We start from the raw sequence: 17,386 nt of genomic DNA, 5'->3' as shown, positions 1-17,386 counted from the left end.
TTATTTAAAAAAAAAACTACAACAGCCCAGAATCAATACAACCAAACTGGGGGAAAATAATTAAGCAATTCTTAATCTAGAGCAGCCTTGTTTTGTTTTAATTTGAGTAAGGGAAAACTTTAGCCCAAAATATCTACCACTAAATTACTATCATGGATCTCTTGATAAAAATTATTTTTTGCAAAGGGTAAGCTATTTGGAGCTCCAGTTGGTTGAATGAATCTGGGAAGCTGTCTAGGAATGATGTTAAAGAACAGTACCCTAAGAACTAGCATGGTATAGGAGAGAGAGAGAGAGCCAGCCTTCATAGCCTTATAGTCAGGGAGATCTAGGTTGCAAGTCTCATCTGCAGTATATTCTGGCTGTGTCACCATGGTCACTTAGCATCTTAGTGTACCCCAAGACAACTTTCTAAGGCCATAAGAATAGTTGCCATTGGGAGGGGTTCCTCGCAGGGATTCCCTTATACTGATAAAATCACAGATCTGGATAAAAAAGATTACATGTCAGTTTCAGAAATATATTTCCCTTCTTTGGTAAAGAGTCTTTGCTTTTTGAAAACAAAGGGCTGATATTTAATTTTAGTCCCATGGCAGTGAGTTGACATAACTAGTAAGTGTACCAAAATATGTAAATGTTCACTGTGTTATCTTTAGAGACTGTTGGTGCCAAGAGAGTAAAAACTTAGCTAGCAGAATGTAAGTTCCAGTGGCTCACAGATCTTTAAACCCCTGTATCTAAGCCAGAAGGAAACAGTCCATCAAAACCTGAGACAGGTTTTCTTTCTATTTCGTAGTACCTGCTCAGTAAGCATATATTGTATACCCACCATGTGCCAGGCAATATGCTAGACTCTCAGGATGAAAGATTCCCTGCTTATAAGATACTGACATTGTATTGGAGGAAATACATGTACATATGGAATTATATATAGAAAAAAACCACAAAATACAAAGTAATCAGAGACCTAGGGCTCTAGCTGTTGGGTGGGGATCAGGAAAGCCTTCGTGTAGATAAAAGTGCTTGAGCTGAGAGTCTTGAAGGAAATAAGGGATTCTAAGAAGAGAAGTTGAGAGATCTTAACTCCTCCTGTGCTTCTACTCTCATATTACCTTCTTTTTTCGGTGACCGTTCTTTTGAACATAGTAGTGCCATTATATTTTATTGCTTGCCTGTCTTTCTATGGTAGGCAGACTCACCATGATAACTTTCTTTGTATCTCATTTCTTGCACTGGTTGAATGACTACCATGATCACTGTTCCAGTGTATACTCATGCTAATTGTCTAATTGCCTTCTTTTTTTAACTAACTGATTAGAATAAATTTTTTCTAAAATATCTTGACTTTCTGAAATCTTTGCTTTTTCCACTAATATTCTAGAATCATTCACTTATTTACTCATTCAGTAAGCTATCTCCCTCCTATCCCATAACTTCAGCCATGTTCTTTCTGAAGTCCTTTTCTGATACTTGTAGAAAATAGAATTTTGTTTAGCTAATAATTCTTTTCTTCCCTTCAGTTGTTCTTTTTTATCAACCTTTTTTCTACTTTCAAGTTGTAATATTAATTTTATAATTGAGTGTTAAATATTTAAGAAACATAGGCAGGAATGAGGATAAGAAAATTTATTATTGTTAAGCTTAATATATGTATAATGCTTTGTCACATTAGTAGGATATTCTTTTTTTTTATTCTTTACAATATAAAGTGGGTGTCATAGGCTTCAGCAGATCTGGGAACATATTTTTTAATGAGTATTGTTCTTAAAATTTCTAAAAAGATACATGTTTAGTATTGAGTTATTAATATATCCTTTCATTTTTGTGTAGAATCAAGATTTGTTTACTTCATCTCAGAATAAAGAATTTGATCCTCTTGGACCTCTGCCACCAGGATGGGGTAAGTACAATTCAAATTGTGTTTTAGTTAGAGAAAAGCAGGCTTTGAAAAAAATGATTTTGCCAACTCTTCATGGCTTTGCTTTGATAAAACTTAAAATGTAAAATATAGCCTACCATCCCTAATTCAATTCAATAGACATTTATTAAATGTCTTTTAGTGCAGAGCAATATATTAAATACTGAAAGAAATATTAAATTGAGGTGACACAGGCCCTTCCTTAAAAGAGCTTACTAATTGGGATCATTGAACACATACACATAAAGCTATAACACAAAGCAATTCATAAGTGCATTTTTTTTGGCCTGGATTTGTGATTTTGTTGATGTAAGGAATTCACTTTACTATTGCAAATCATCATCTGCTTTGCAACTTACAGTCTAAGAAAGTTGCTTGGTTATTGACAGCTTAAGTGATTTAACCAGAATTATACATTCTTTTTGTGTTAGAAGCAGGACTTGAACTTAGTTCTTCTTGGCTACTAAGGCCTACTTTCTGTACACTCTTGCAAGCCTCTCTATAAGTGTACTAGAGAAGTACCAATAAAGTGTTGTGTTAAGTATAAGGAGAAAAGGTAATTATTGACTGAGAAAGAAAAAGAAGGCTTCATGATGGTGGTATTTGAGGTAGGCATGATGAATATTCAGTAGGCAGAAATCATGAAAAATCATAAGCATCAGAGAATAGTGAGGAACTTTTATGGAGTATAGCAGGTATAGAAGCTCTCACTTTACATAAATGTGCATTATGCAAATTCAACTTAAAGAATTTTGAAAGAAATCCACGTTCTGAAAAAACACCTATGTTTACTATATAGTATTGTGCTCTCTTTTTCTGTTCTTGTTCCTTGAACTGGCTTTCTGTGGCCTCCCAACCTACCCACCCCCCAAAAAAAACCCACAAAAAACACAAAAACCTCCAAGTGGAAGCAAGAGAGAGGCAGGTAGACCACCACCACTGTCAGTTTGAGTGCTTGGTTTCAGACCTCCAGTGCTAAGAGAAGAGACCTTTGCTTCACTCACCCACCTACCCTGTGTCTGGTTGCACATGTCTGTCTTCTCTCCATCCATGCTTGGGTCATGTGTCTTTCCCAGCCACTGTGTGATGTCCATCCTCTCCAGTCTGGATCTGTGTTCAGCCTCAACATAAGGCTGGGTGCTGCACTGTGCCCCCAGCCCTACCATGTGTTCTCCTTCTTTGTCCCCAGCCCGCATGTGTCCTTGGGCCCCTTCTTCTATGGGTATTCGGCCCCCTTTTTTGCCTCCCTGTCTTTCCTGCAACTCTAGGCAAATTCATATTATGTAAAATCACTTTACCTTGTCCACTTATGTAAAGCGAGAGCTATCAGTAGTCCATTTTGGTTAAAGTTAGGGGGAATATAAATGGAAATACTTTGATATAAATTGGAAAAGATAGGATAGCATAACATTGTGGAAGACTATAAATGTCAGGTTAAGAAGTTTAAACTTAACAGGGTAGGCAATAGGGAGATATTATAAGGTCTCAGGTTGTAAGTGTTTCTAAGATTATGATTAAAAGTTAAAAGCATTTAATTGGATTCAGGCTTATTCTATTACTTTTGTAAAGTAAACAGAGTATTATTGTGACTGCATATGTTTATCTTTTTATGTGCATCCTGTAAGTAATAAGACATTGGATACTTTCTAGAATGCAAGCACATGCCATACAGTGATGTGACTCTGACATAAAGAATTCCTTTAGCAATCATAACGGTATAGGAAGGATAAAAATTAGGGCCCATCTTCCAAATTCTCTTTCATAGTGAACACCTGAAAATAGTTTCATTGCAGCAATGTTTCAACAAAAAATATTCAGAAAAAATAAGTACTCTACCAGAAAAATAAAGCAAATATGGAAACCTGAAAAGTACAGTGAAACTGCATATCAACAGATGGAGTGATTTCATGTGCACTACAATTCAGTTTAAGAATTATGGTGAGTGGGGTTTGGATCCAAGATGGTAGAGCAGTAGGAAGAAATACAGCCGACTTATTCTACTCTGGTAGAATTTTCCCAATTGGAAAATCTAAGAAAAAAATTCACAGTGAATTGTTTTTGCAGCCCAGGACAGCATGGAGAGACAAACGAGGTTGGTGGATCTAGGGGATAGGATATAGAGTCTAGTCAGGAGTGCACCAAGAGGAGCATTTTGGCCATAGAAACTGAAAGAGGTCCAATGCTGAGCACTAGATCTATAGAAGAATTCAAAAGAGAATGAACAATTTGGCACATGAGAAGCAAAACCACACTTCCCTGAAAATTAGAATGAACTAAATAGAAGCTAATGTCTCTATGAGACAGTAAGAAATATTAAAAGAAGTTAAAAGATAGAAGAAAGCATAAAATATCTCATAGCAAAGACAACTGACCTGGAAAATGATTGAGAAGAGACAATTTAAGAATCATTGGATTAGGGGCAGCTAGGTGGTGCAGTGAATAGAGCACCATCCCTGAAGTCAGGAGTACCTGAGTTCAAATCCGGCCTCAGACCAAACACTTGACACTTACTAGCTATGTGACCCTGGGCAAGTCACTTAACCCCAATTGCCTTAAAAAAAAAAAGACTCATTGGATTACCTAAAAGTCATGATAAAAAAGAAAGGGCCTAAGTATCATATTTCAAGAAGTCATAAAAGAAAATTCCTCATATCTCTTAGAACCAGAGAGAAAAGTGGAAATAGAATCCTGAAAAACACACCAAAGTAAAAACTCCAATAAATATTATAATTAAAATCCAGAGCTTCCAGATAAAAGGAAAATTACTGCAAGCGAACTGGAAGAAAAAAATCAAGTACTGAAGAGGCCACCATCAGGATCACTCAAGATTTAGCTGCCACCACCTCTAAGGAGTGGAGAGTTTGGAATTAAGTCTTCCAGAAGGCAAAATATATAGGCTTAAAACAAAGAATAATTTCTCCAGCAATACTGAGTATCATCATACAAGGAAAAGGATGGAGCCTAATGGAATACAGGATTTTCAAGCATTCCTGATGAAAAGATTCTAGAGCTGAGTAGAAACTTTGAAATGTAAACTTAGAAGTCAAGAGAAACTTAAAACACTAAAGAGAAGAAACTATTCATAAGGCAATAAACAAGGAAAAACTGCTTACATTCTAATTTAGGCAGATGATACACATATCATCAGGGTCAAAAAGAGTCTAATTTGACAGAGGCCCTGGCATTAGTTCTGTTCTGTTATGATGATTTTAAAAGAAGAAAGGAAAGACAGGGTGAGTGGAATACATTGTGGGTAGGGGAGAGAAAAGGAAGAGAAAGCATGTTGTTTACAAGAAAGGCACTTGAAATAGAAAGATTCAAAGTTCAAATAAGAAAATAGAGCACAAATCTGTTATGCTTTAGCTGTAGGAAAAAAAAAGACAGTAGTAATCATGATCTTGGACAAAGCAACAGCAGAAGTAGACTCAATTAAAAAAGATAAAATTTCATTTTGCTAGAAGATACCATAGACATTGAATTAATATTAATACTAAATATGTATGTATGAAATAGCTTAGTAATCTAAATACTTGAAGGAAATGTTAAATGAATTATAGAGAGAAATAGATAGTAAAACTAATACTGCAGGACCACAATTTACCCCTCTCAGACTTAAGTCCAAAGAAAAACAGATCTGAAGATTCTAAATAGAATTTTAGGAAAGTTAGCTATGATAAACCTGGAGATTATTAAATAGAAATAGAAAAGAATACACATTTCTCAGCTATGCATCACACCTTTACAAACAAATTGATCATGTATAAGGGCATAAAAACCTCATAAACAAATGCAGAAAAGTAGAAATTCTAACGGCTTATGTTTTAAAGCATAATGCATTTAAACTATATTCATTAAAAGATTGCTGAAGAAACAATTAAAATTAATTGGAGACTAAATAACTTAAAGATCAGCAGATCAAAAAAAATAGGAACATCAGTAATTTTTTTTAAAATAATGACAGCAATGTGACATATAACTAAAATATTTGGGATGCAGCAGAAGCAGTCCTTAGGAGAAATTTCTATATCTGAACAGTTTAATCAAGATAACCAGTCAGTCAGTGAATTAATTATGTAATTAAAAAAACACAGAAAACTAATAAATTTAAAACTACCATTAAACATCAGAATAGAAATCTTGAAAAATCAAAGAAGAGATTGAAAGTTGAAAGAAAAAAACTGAATCAATAAATTTAGGAGCTGGTTTTTAAAAATCAGATAAACAGATGCTTTAACAAAGAAAACCAAATTTGCAGTATCAAAAATGAAAAGGGTAAATTCAGAACCAATGAAAAAGAAATAGAAATTATTAGGAACTAATTTCACCATTTTTGTACCAGTAATAATTAAAATCTAAATTAATTGGGTCAACATACACAAAATATTAAATGTCCAGATTAATTAAACAGAACGTAGAAGATTTAAATAACCAACCTAGTCTTAGAAAAAGAAATTGAACAAACCATGTACTCCAAAAGCAAAAGAATCCAGGACCAGATGGATTTACAAATGAATTCTACCAAACATTTCTTAAAAATTAATTATAATACTATGCAAAGTGTTGAAAAATAGAGAAAGAAGAGTTCCTAACAAATAACTAATAGGATACAAATATAGTATTGGTACCTATACCAGGAAGAATTAAAATAGAGAAAGAAAACTATAGATCAATTTCCCCAGTAATAATTAATGAAACATATTTAAATAAAATATTATGAAGGAGACTATAAAAACCTATCACAAAAGGACTATAAATTATGACCAGGTTGGATTTTTACCAGGAACATAGTACTGATTCATTATTTAGAAAACTAATAGTTGACCTGATTAAAAACAAGAACAACAAAAATCACATTCTTATATCAATAGATATAGAAGAAGCATTTGAGAAGATACAGCACCAATTCCTGTTAAAACACTAGAAAATATAAGAATAAAGAAATCTTTCCTTAATATAAGAAGTGTCTGTCAAGCAAGAGCTAGTATGTTATCAGTAATGGGGATAAACTAGAGGCCTTTCTGGTACATCAGGGGTATAGGAAGAATGTCCATTTTAACCATTACTATTCAGTGTAGTTCTAGAAATACTAGTCATAACAGTAAAAGAAGAAAAGAAGAAATTGAAGGAATAATCATAGGTAACAAGGAAACAAAATTACCATTTTTTTCAGATGATATGATGGTTTATTTAGATAATCCTAGAGACTTGACTAAAAAAATAATCGAAATAATTAACAATCTTAGTAAAGTTGTAAGATATTAAAAACACTTACACAATCCATCAGCATGTTTGCATATTACCAACAAAATCTAGCAGTAAGTGAAAGAAAAAGAAATTCCATTTAAAATAACTGGATATGTAAAGTGCTTGGGAGATTACCTGTCAAAACATATAGAGAAAATATAGGAACACGATTCAAAACACTATACAAATAAAGACAGATCTAAATAATTGGAGAAATACTAATTTCTCATGGGTAGGCTGAGGCAATATTATAAAAATGACAGTGTTACCTGAATTAATTTGCTTAATCAGTATTGTATCTGTCAGAGTACCAAAGGTTTACCTTTCCTGAGTTAGGGGGAAAAAATCATAAAATTCACCTGGAGGAACAGAAGTTCAAAGGAATTAATGGGGGAAAAAAGTAGGATGGAAAGAGGCCTAGCAGTACAAAATCTCAAAATATATTGCATAATACTAATCATCAGAGCATTTTGGTACTAGTTGAGAAACTGGTTTATCAGTGGAACAGGGTAGGTACATAATATACATAACCAAATGAGCACAGTAGCTTAGTGTTTTGAAAAACATATGGAGAGAGGGATTCTGGGAAGATGGCAAAGTAGGTCAGAAAATTCCAAGCTCTGAAGAATTTCCCTCACAAAAGAGATAAAATAGCACCTCAGGACAAACAAATAAGAATAGGGGCACCGCAGTGGTCCTCCTGGGACAATCCTAGAAGAATAGAAGAAAAATCCCAGGACTGAGGTTTGGTCTCTATGTAGAGTAAACACCTCCAGGCTAGTGGTTTAGCTGGGTTGGGAAGCTGCCTTGGCCCCAGCCACAGGAAATTTTACCCCAGGGACTGGGAGGGGAGTTGGACATCTGAGTGGGGAAGACCAAGGGAACCTCTGCTGACTAGTAATGTCAGACCCAGCTGTGATGTGGAGGGTGCTGGGGACGAGAAGGAACCAGCTAGCTCTGGTGAGTGCAGAAGCAGTGGGTGGGACATCCCTGCCTGTGGGCACTTACAGGAGGCTGGAGGTTTGGCTTTTTTTCCAGGCTAGAGGGGGAGAACTGAAGATCTGAGGTCAGAGTCACTGTCCCCTATATACCCCAGGACTAGAGGTGATTACAAAAATCTAACTATTACTACAAGAAATGCCCAGGCAAAGGAGAAAGAATCCAATCTTAGAAAGTTATTATGGGAATAGAGAAGACCAGGTTCATCTTCAGAGGAGGATATTGAAGCAAAGAAACCCTCTTCTGCCCCAAAGAGCAACGTGAAATGGTCACTTGCCCAAAAAGAATTTATAAAAGAACTTAAAAAAGACTTTAAAAATCAAATGAGAGAGATTGAGGAAAAACTTAAAAAAAAAATTCCAAGAACAAGAAAATTGTGAAAAGAAAGTCATCCAATTAGAAAAGGAGATCTAGAATCTTAAGGAAGAATATGACATGTTAATAATTAGAATTGGGCAAGGAGAATCCAGCGAAGTTACAAGGGATCAAGAAATAACAAAACAAAATATAAAGAATGACAGAGTAGAAGAGTTAGTGAAACATCTTATAAGAAAAATGGCTGATCTGGAGAACAGATCAAGAAGAGAAAACATAAGAATAATAGGACTACCGGAAAGTTATAATCAAAAAAAGAATTTTGATACAATAATACAAGAAATAATTAAAGGAAATTGTCCTGAAGCATTAGAACAAGAGCAGGGAAGGTAGAAACTGAAAAAAATCCATTGAGCACCACTTGAAAGAGATCCTATGAGGAAAACTCATATTATAGTCAAATTCCAAAACCCCCAGCTCAAGGATAAAATATTAAGAGCAGCAAGAAAAAAAATCAATTTAAATATATGATGCCGAGATTAGAATCACACAAAATCTAGCAACAGAGACGCTGAAGTACTGTAACTTTTAGAACACTATATATTGAAGAACAAAAGAACTGGAGTTCCAGCTGAAAATATACCCAGCAAAATTAAGCATAATCCTGAATGGGGGGAAAAAAACCCAGGCATTTGATCAACTGTCAGACTTTAAGTACCTTGTTTAAAAAAAAGAAAAACACCTGAATTTAGTAGAATATTTGACATATAAGAGCCAAGAGAAACATATGGTACATACCAAACACCAATTACAAAGGATTCAATAATGATGGACCATTTACCTTTTATGTATGTAAAATGTAAAACGTATGTCTCAGATTGTCATTAGTAATTGGGTAGTTCATAAGAAAGACTGCAATATACCTGACTATGATATGACTTTAAAAAGTTTAGGAATAGCTAAAAAGAGTAATTATTTTATACAAATGAGGTGCAAGAGGAAGAATTGACACAGAGGAATTAGATGGGGGAGGGGGGCTGGTAGTTCTGGTAACCTACTGTCATCTGGAATGGGTTGAAGAAGGAACAATACATATGTATCTAGAAGAGTATAAAAGTCTTCTAAATTCAGAAGAAATAAAACAGTAAGGGGATATGGAGGGGGAAAATGATAAGGGACAGATCTCTAGGTAGGGAGGATGAGAGAATAGGTAAAAGGGGTTATAGAAGTGTGTTTAGATTTATGGGAATGGGACAATAGGGGAGAGATTCTTGGGGGGGGGAAGACAAGTCAAGTAATAGGAGGCCAGGGTAGCTGGTCGAAGTAAAGTAGAGGAGTTAGGAGGGATAGGATATAAGAGATATGTACAAACATAAAAACAAAGATCAGGAGTAGAATTTGTTGGGGAAAGTATATGTCTATATATGTATGTATGTATATATCTGTATACAAATATATCTGTACTTAATTGTAGGCTTTTAGGGAGGGAGTGGAAGGGGGGGAAAAGTGCATAGCAGAGAACAAAAGAAAACTTACAAGGAGGCAAAGAAAAGAAGGACAGGTCTCATATCATGTAGATTTATTATACAGGCTTTCTCAAAGTGAAAATTTATTGCTATGTATTTTTTTTCTTTTTTCATTTTGGTGAGGCATTTGGGGTTAAGTGAGTTGCCCACGGTCACACAGCTAGTCAGTGTTGTGTGACTGAGACCGGATTTGAACTCAGATCCTCCTGACTCCAAGGCTGGAGCTCTATCCACTGCTCTACCTAGCTGCCCCTATTGCTATATATTTTGAATCCTCTTTTGTGTTCTGCTGTGCAGATGATATACTTTTTTCTTTTCTTACTTTTTTTTTAAGTTTCAATGTTTAAGTTTATGATAAGTTTCTTTTTTTCTCTATTTTTGAGTTCTGGTGTTTAAATTTAAAATTAAAAAACCCAAAAAAACAGAAAACCTGAAAGAAAGAAAACCCTACAGGTCCTAGCTAATAGGGTGAGAATTATTTGACAAAAACTAATGGAAAAACTGGAAAACAGTCTGGCTTTCCAGGTAAGAAAATAGGTGTAGTCCACATCTCACACTGTATACCATGATAAACTCCAAAGGGAGGTGGTTGACTTAGATCTAAAGGGTGACAGCATAAGCAAATTAAAGAAGCAAGGAAACCTACGAAATCTAAGGATGTGGGAAGAGTTCATGACCAAACCAGAAGTTAAAGTGGACAATTTTGGTGACATAAAACTTAAAAGATTTTGCTCAAAAAAACCCCAGTGTAATGAAAATTGGAAGAGAGAGGCAGATAAATGGGGAAAAAAATCTCTGTAGTAAGTTCAGTTATAAAGGTCTTATTTCTGAGATGTATCTGGAACCACTTCAGACTTATAAGAATAAAATCCATTTCCCAATTGATAAATGGTCAGAAGATATGAATAGTTACTTTTCAGAGGAAGAAATACAAGTCATGTTAAAAAAAAATCCAAATCCCTAGTAATTAAGAAATGCAAATTAGAACAGCTCTGAGGTTCTATACTGTACCCTTCAAATTGGCAAAGTTGATAAAAAAAAGAAAATGACAAATGTAGAAAGGGCTTTGGAGAAGTAGGTACATTTATGAATTGTTGGTAGAGCTGTGAACTGGTTCTGCCATTCTGGAAAGCAGTTTGGAACTGTGCCCAAAAAGTTATTAAACTATGCATACCCTGTGATCTAGTGATAATAGTACTAAATCTATAACTCATAGAGATCAAACACAGAGGGAAAAGACCCATGTATACACAAATATGCAGTACAAATAAATTGAAAACTGATATGCTCATCAGTTGGGGAATGGACGAACAAGTTATGATGTGTGTGTGTGTGTGTGTGTGTGTGTGTGTGTGTGTGTGAATGAATTCTGTATGAATTGTTCTGTATGAAACGATGAGGGGAAACCAGTTCAGAGAAACCTGAGATGATTTGTATAATGAAGCGTAAAGTGGGCAGAATCAGAACAGTTTATATAGTAACACGATATCATAAAGAAAATAAGTTTTGAAAGACTTAGAACTATCATACGTGAAATTTAACAAAAAGATAAGCTGAGGTATATTTCTCTAAGCAAGATAAGTTTATTAATCGGATGCCATACCTGTTAATAAAGGGGTGCTATGTCTTGGTGATCTTGAGATCACCAGCTTTTTACTGTTGGTAGCAATAGCATATGAGGCATTTTTGCGGGGAACAGCCTGGGCAGGTAGAATTGATAGCATTATTGCTAAGAGTGACACATGCTTCCTTGTTGTGATTGTACAAAGCACCCCAGAAATAGCTTATTGGTGATATATGGAAAGCTGCGCTCAGAAGCCACATGGACACTGTTGTAAAAATGAAAACTTATTACAGAATCACTTCTATGGCCTCATCTCAGTGTTTGTTCCAGTGTTGCAAAGACTTGCTTAACCTTTGCCTCAGTGTTTTTGGAGTTGGACCTATGATTTTGTTAGTATAGACCACTCCCAGTGAATAAACTTCTACCAGGACAGATTAGCACCTATTTTGTAATTTATAGTCTTAGAGAATTGCTTTGAGCACTGAGAAGTTAAGTGAATTGTCTAGGGTAACACAGCTACTACACGTCAGAAGTGGGACTTTAACCCTCTCCTTTGCAATTGCTAGGCTATCTGTCCATTATATCGAACTGCCTTTCTTGCCTAAGATATAGATCACTGACTACCTAGATGTTAATGAGGGTGTCAACAAGGAACCAGTATTATCTGTTTTTCTTTAGGAAATTTTTACCTGCAAAATTCTGCCTTATCTTACTTTTTAAAAATTATATTTTATACTTTTCAATCAGCAAAAATCTTCCATCTCACTCTCCCACCCAAAACAAGAACTAAAGAAAAATAAACCTTGTTACAAACATGTATAGTCAATCAAAACAAATTTCCATATTGTCCATCTTGAAAAAAAGTGTCTCATTCGTCCCTGAGTCGAAATTTCACCTCTCTATAAAAAGATAGGTAGCATATTTCATCATTGGTCATGGTTGGAGTCATGATTGATCATTACATTGATTAAAATTCTTAATTCTTACTAGGTTGTTTGTCTTTAAATTGTTCTTCTGGTTCTGTTCTCTTCACTCAGCATCAGATCATACAGGTGTACTTAGGTTTCTCTGAAATCATCCCCTTTAACATTTCTTAGCACACAATAGTATTCTATCATGTTTATGTGACATAATTTGTTCATCCATTCTTCAATTTATAGGCATGCCTTCAGATTCCCATTCTTTATCACCTCAAAAGAGCTATTAATATTTTTGTACAAACTTAGAGTTTGTTTTGTTTAGGCCTAATCTCTTCCTTAATTTACCCTCTCACTAATGCCCCTTTTCCATTTCCCCTTTCTCTCCTATTTTCCTGTTGAATGAGTTGTATTCTGTACCCAGCTTTATGTATAAGTGTGTGTTTTCTTCTTTCCTTTAAGCAGTTTAAATGAGAGTGAGGTTGAAGGGTGGCTACTTCTCCTATCCCATTTATTCATGCATCCTTATTATATTAGGTAATTTTCCTTAACCTTCCTCTCATTCTCCTTCTCCGTCCCCAAATTTATTCCTCTTTCTCTCTCTTTTCATTTTCTCAAGATCATCAGGATATAACAGAACTACTCCAAAGCCTTATCTAATTAGACTCCTATGAACCCTGATGATAATAGGGCTCAGAGGAGACATAGGTAACCATCTCCCTATATTAGAATGTAAACTGTTTATTCTTGTTTGTTAAGTTATCATTGTTAATGATTACTGTTTTATATGTTTATCTTAATTGCTGTATTTGAACTTCAAATTTCTATCAAGCTGTGGCTTTTTTTTTTTTGAGAATGTTGGGAAGTTCTCTATTTCATTAAAGTTCTTCCCTCCCTCTCTCCCCGCCCCACTTTTAGAATTATGCTTACATTTGCTGAGTAAGTTATTCTTGTCTAATAAGCCCATATATCTTGCTTTCTGGAATATCGTATTCTAAGTTCTCTGCTCCTTTATAGTTGTAGCTACTAGATCATATATGATGTAATCTTGAGTGTAGTTCCTCTGTATTTGAATTCTTTTTTTCTGATTGCTTGTAGTATTTTTTTCTTTGAGGTGGAAGCTCTGGGTTTTGGCTGGTATCTTGGAGTTTTCATTTTGGTGTTTTCTTTCAGGAAGTGACTGGTAGATTCTTTTATTTCCACTTTTCCTTCTAGTTCTAAGATATCTAAGTTCTATGCTTTTCTTTTTAAGATTTCTTAAAACAGAATGTCTGGGCTCTTTTTTTGGTTATGATCAGATAGTTCAATGATTGTTAAATTTTTTTCTCCTTGATCTGTTTTCCAGGTGAATTGTTTTTCCTTTGTTACCTTACATTCTTCCCCTCCCCTCCCTTTTCATCCTTTTGACTTTGTTTTAATATTTCTTGTTGACTCATGGAGTCATTGGCTTTTATTTTATTCATTCTACTTTTCAGAGAAAGTGTTGCTTGGGCAGGATTTTATAACTCATGTGCCAAGCTATTTTCCATTTCCAATTCTTCTACAGCTCTCATTTCTTTTCCAGTTTCTTCCTCAAGTGCTGTCATTCCATTTATAAAAACTTTTTTTGCCTTTGTTTAAACTCTTGCTTTATCTCTTCCAAGCATTCTTGTTGAATTGCCCAAAATGTTTTTCTCTGATGCTTGTAGGTATTTTGGAGTCATTCTCTTCTGTGTTTGTATCATAAACATCCCTGCTACCATGATAGCTCCGTTATGGTGGGGTTCTTTTTTGTTTGCCCATTTTCCAGCCTACTTCTTGACTTTGGTCCTGATGATAGGGTTGGGTTTTGCCATACTTCTAGCAGGAGTGGGGAACCTGTGGCCTCTAGGCCATGAGTTCCTGACTCCTGAAAAGATTTAGGTTAGTCCTGTTGCTGCTTGCTTAGGGTTTTGAGTTTTATATGTTTTCAAGATCTTACAGATAGGCTGGAAACCCACAAGCTTTCAGTGGTCCCAGAGGGGTGTGATCAAGGGCAAAGTCTGACTGCTGCCCCCCTAGTCTGAGCTCTGCAAGTTTCAGCCCTAGTTTCCTTTATACATTTATTTGTTTATTTGTTTATTTATTTTTAGTTTTCAACATTCACTTGCACAAGATTTTGAGTTCCAAATTTTCTCCCCATCTCACCCCTCCCCCAACACCAAGACAGCATGCATTCTGAATATCCTTTCCCCTAATCTGCCCTCCCTTCTATCTCCCCCCTTCTCTTATCTACTTCATCTTCTATTTTCCTGTAGTGCAGGATAGATTTATATACCCCATTGCCTGTATATCTTATTTCCCAGTTGCATGTTAAAAACAGTTTTTAACATTTGTTTTTAAACTTTGGGTTACAAAATCTCTCCCTTCCTCCCTCCCAACCTACCCTCATTGAAAGGGCTAGGAACTCTATACAGTTTATACATGTGTTGTCATGCAAAACACTTCCATAGTAGTCCTGTTGTGAAAAACTAACTATATTTCCCTTCATCCTGTCCCGCCACCCATTTATTCTATCTCTCTTTTGACCCTGTCTCTCCTTAGAAGTGTTTGCTTCTGATTACCCCCTCACCCAATCTAGCCTCCCTTCTATCATTCTCCTGCTCTCTTATCCCCTCCTCTCCTATTTTCCTGTAGGGTGAGATAGATTTCCATACCTAATTGAATGTGTATGTTATTCCCTCCTTAAGCCAAATCCAATGAGAAAAAGATTTGCTCATTCCCTCTCACCTTCCCCCCCCCCGCTTCTCTTCCACTGTGAAAGCCTTTTCTTGTCTATTTTATGTGAGATTTATCCTATTCTAGAGGTGCTCTCTTGAGTAATTAAAGGTGCTGTCTTGAGTACATTTTAAAAATTCTGATTTGAGGGGCGGAGCCAAGATGGCAGAGTAAAAGCAGTGACCTGCTTGAGCTCTCCCCCAAACCTCTCCAAATACCTGTAAAAAATGGCTCTAAACAAATTCTAGAGCAGCAGAACCCACAAAAAGATAGAATGGAACAAATTGACAGCCCAAGACAAGCTGGATGGTTGATTGGAAAAGTCTATTGCGCTGGGCTGGGGCAATGCAATACAGCGTGGGGCATGCAGGCAAAGACCAGGCCTCAGCGAACCTTGGGGCAGGCCTCAGAGGACTGAATCATGGGCAGCTGTGGCAATTTCCAGAGTTCTCAACCCACAAATGCCAAAGACAACTTAGAAGGTCAGTAGGAAAAGTCTGTGATCACGGTGAGAGAGGAGCTTGGTCCCAACCCCAGTCCAGGCTGCAGCTCTGGGGTGGAGGCTGCTTCCGGAGTTTCCGGCCCACAAACTGAGAGGGAATCGAGGGGCTGATCAGAGGGGGATTGCAGGGATCTCTTCGCTGGTGCTGAGCCAGGATTCTCTTGCTTTGCCTGTGCTTAGATCTGGGTCACAGTTCTGGATGGTGATCTTGGGGCAAGAAGGAGTGCTGGCATGGTGGAGCTTTTAGTGGCAGTGCAGAGAAAATGCTCCTCACAGTTCCAAGGCAGAAAAGAGTGCTGGTGGTCACTCATACACCAGAGCACAGGCAAGGAAAGGAGTAAACACCTCACCCTTGATCATACCACTTTGGAGGAACTGAAAACTTATAGGTCCCTAGAAGTATCTCTGAAAACAGCTGCACAAAACCCCCTGAAGCTTGGGACAGTACATTCTCCACACTGGAAGCAGACCCCTACTTTAATAAATAGTTTAAAAAAGAAATGAAGAGAGAACAAATAATGTAAAAGCTCAGAAGAAAGAATAGTGAGGAGAATAAATGGTTTACAAGAGAAAGTGATAGACCTTATCCAAGTAACAGACTTGCTGGAAACTTGAAAAGACCAAACAGAAGCTAACGAATCCATGAGACAACAAGAAATATTTGAATAAGTAGAAAAATTAGAAGAAAATTTAATGTATCTGCTGTCAGAAACAGCTGACCTAGAAAATATATCAAGAAGAGATCATTTATATATAGAACTATTGGACAGCCTCAAAACCATGATTAAAAAAACAACAAAGTCTGAGCACCGTATTTCAAGAAAACTACCAAGATCTGTTAGAACCAGAGGGCAAAATGAAGGCACCCCCACCCTCTCCCCCCCCAAAAACCAATAATTTCCTGAAAGAAACTTCACAAAGGAAAAGTTCCAGGAATGTCAGAGCCAAAATCCAGAGCTCCCACACGAAAGAAAAAGGATTTCAAGCATCTAGAAAGATACTTAGGTACTGAGGTACCATAGTCAAGTTTAAACAAGGACTGGCAGCTGCTACAATAAACAAGAAGCAATCTTGTAATTCTTCAAAGCAAAAGATAAAGTCTTACAACGATGGATAACTTACCCTGAAAGCTGACAATAATCCTCTAGGGGGAAAATGGATTCAAACATTTCCTGCACAAAGGATCAGAGGTGACTAGGAACTTTGAAATGTAAACACAAGAGTCAAAGGAAAGGGGCAGCTAACCGGCCCTGAAGTCAGGAGGACCTGAGTTCAAATCTGGCCTCAGACCAAACACTTGACACTTACTAGCTGTGTGACCCTGGGCAAGTCACTTAACCCCAATTGCCTTAAAAAAAAAGTCAAAGGGAAGCTAGAAAGGTAAATTATTTGAACAATTGGAAGGGGATGTGTGATAAATGTATAACATTACAACAGGAAGAAACAAACAAACAACTGTTTCTTTAGTGCCTTAATGTCTTCAAAGGATGTTGAAGAGTTAATTAAAAAAAAACAGATCCTGGGGGGTGAGGAGTAGATTGACTCTATTTTGACAGTTTTAAGTGGGAGAAAGAAATGAGAAATTTGAAGTAATTACCCTAATGTAGAAAGGAAGAAGTGTATGGAATTTGCTATCTCTCATAATTTGTATGAGTGAGAAGAAAA

At 36.2% G+C, this 17,386-nt stretch overlaps 1 protein-coding gene across 2 annotated transcripts in view; it reads left to right on the top strand.

Annotated features, from left to right (window-relative positions):
- Window positions 1–17,386, top strand: part of ITCH (itchy E3 ubiquitin protein ligase) — a 150,355-nt gene that overhangs the window by 99,945 nt on the left and 33,024 nt on the right. For both annotated transcript variants that reach the window (XR_002326840.2, XM_020998549.2), the window contains exon 11: window positions 1,831–1,900. Coding sequence is in view for 1 of the 2 variants with exons in the window: in XM_020998549.2 (XP_020854208.1) it covers window positions 1,831–1,900 (70 nt within the window). In the remaining variant the exon portion in view is untranslated. The remainder of the gene's footprint in view (window positions 1–1,830; window positions 1,901–17,386) is intronic.

Source organism: Phascolarctos cinereus, unplaced genomic scaffold, assembly GCF_003287225.1.
Source record: "Phascolarctos cinereus isolate Bilbo 61053 unplaced genomic scaffold, phaCin_HiC Scaffold_2;HRSCAF=192, whole genome shotgun sequence".
Classification (NCBI taxonomy): Eukaryota; Metazoa; Chordata; class Mammalia; order Diprotodontia; family Phascolarctidae; genus Phascolarctos; species Phascolarctos cinereus.
The sequence above is the reverse complement of the archived record's forward strand: the minus strand, read 5'-3'. Positions and strand labels throughout refer to the sequence as shown.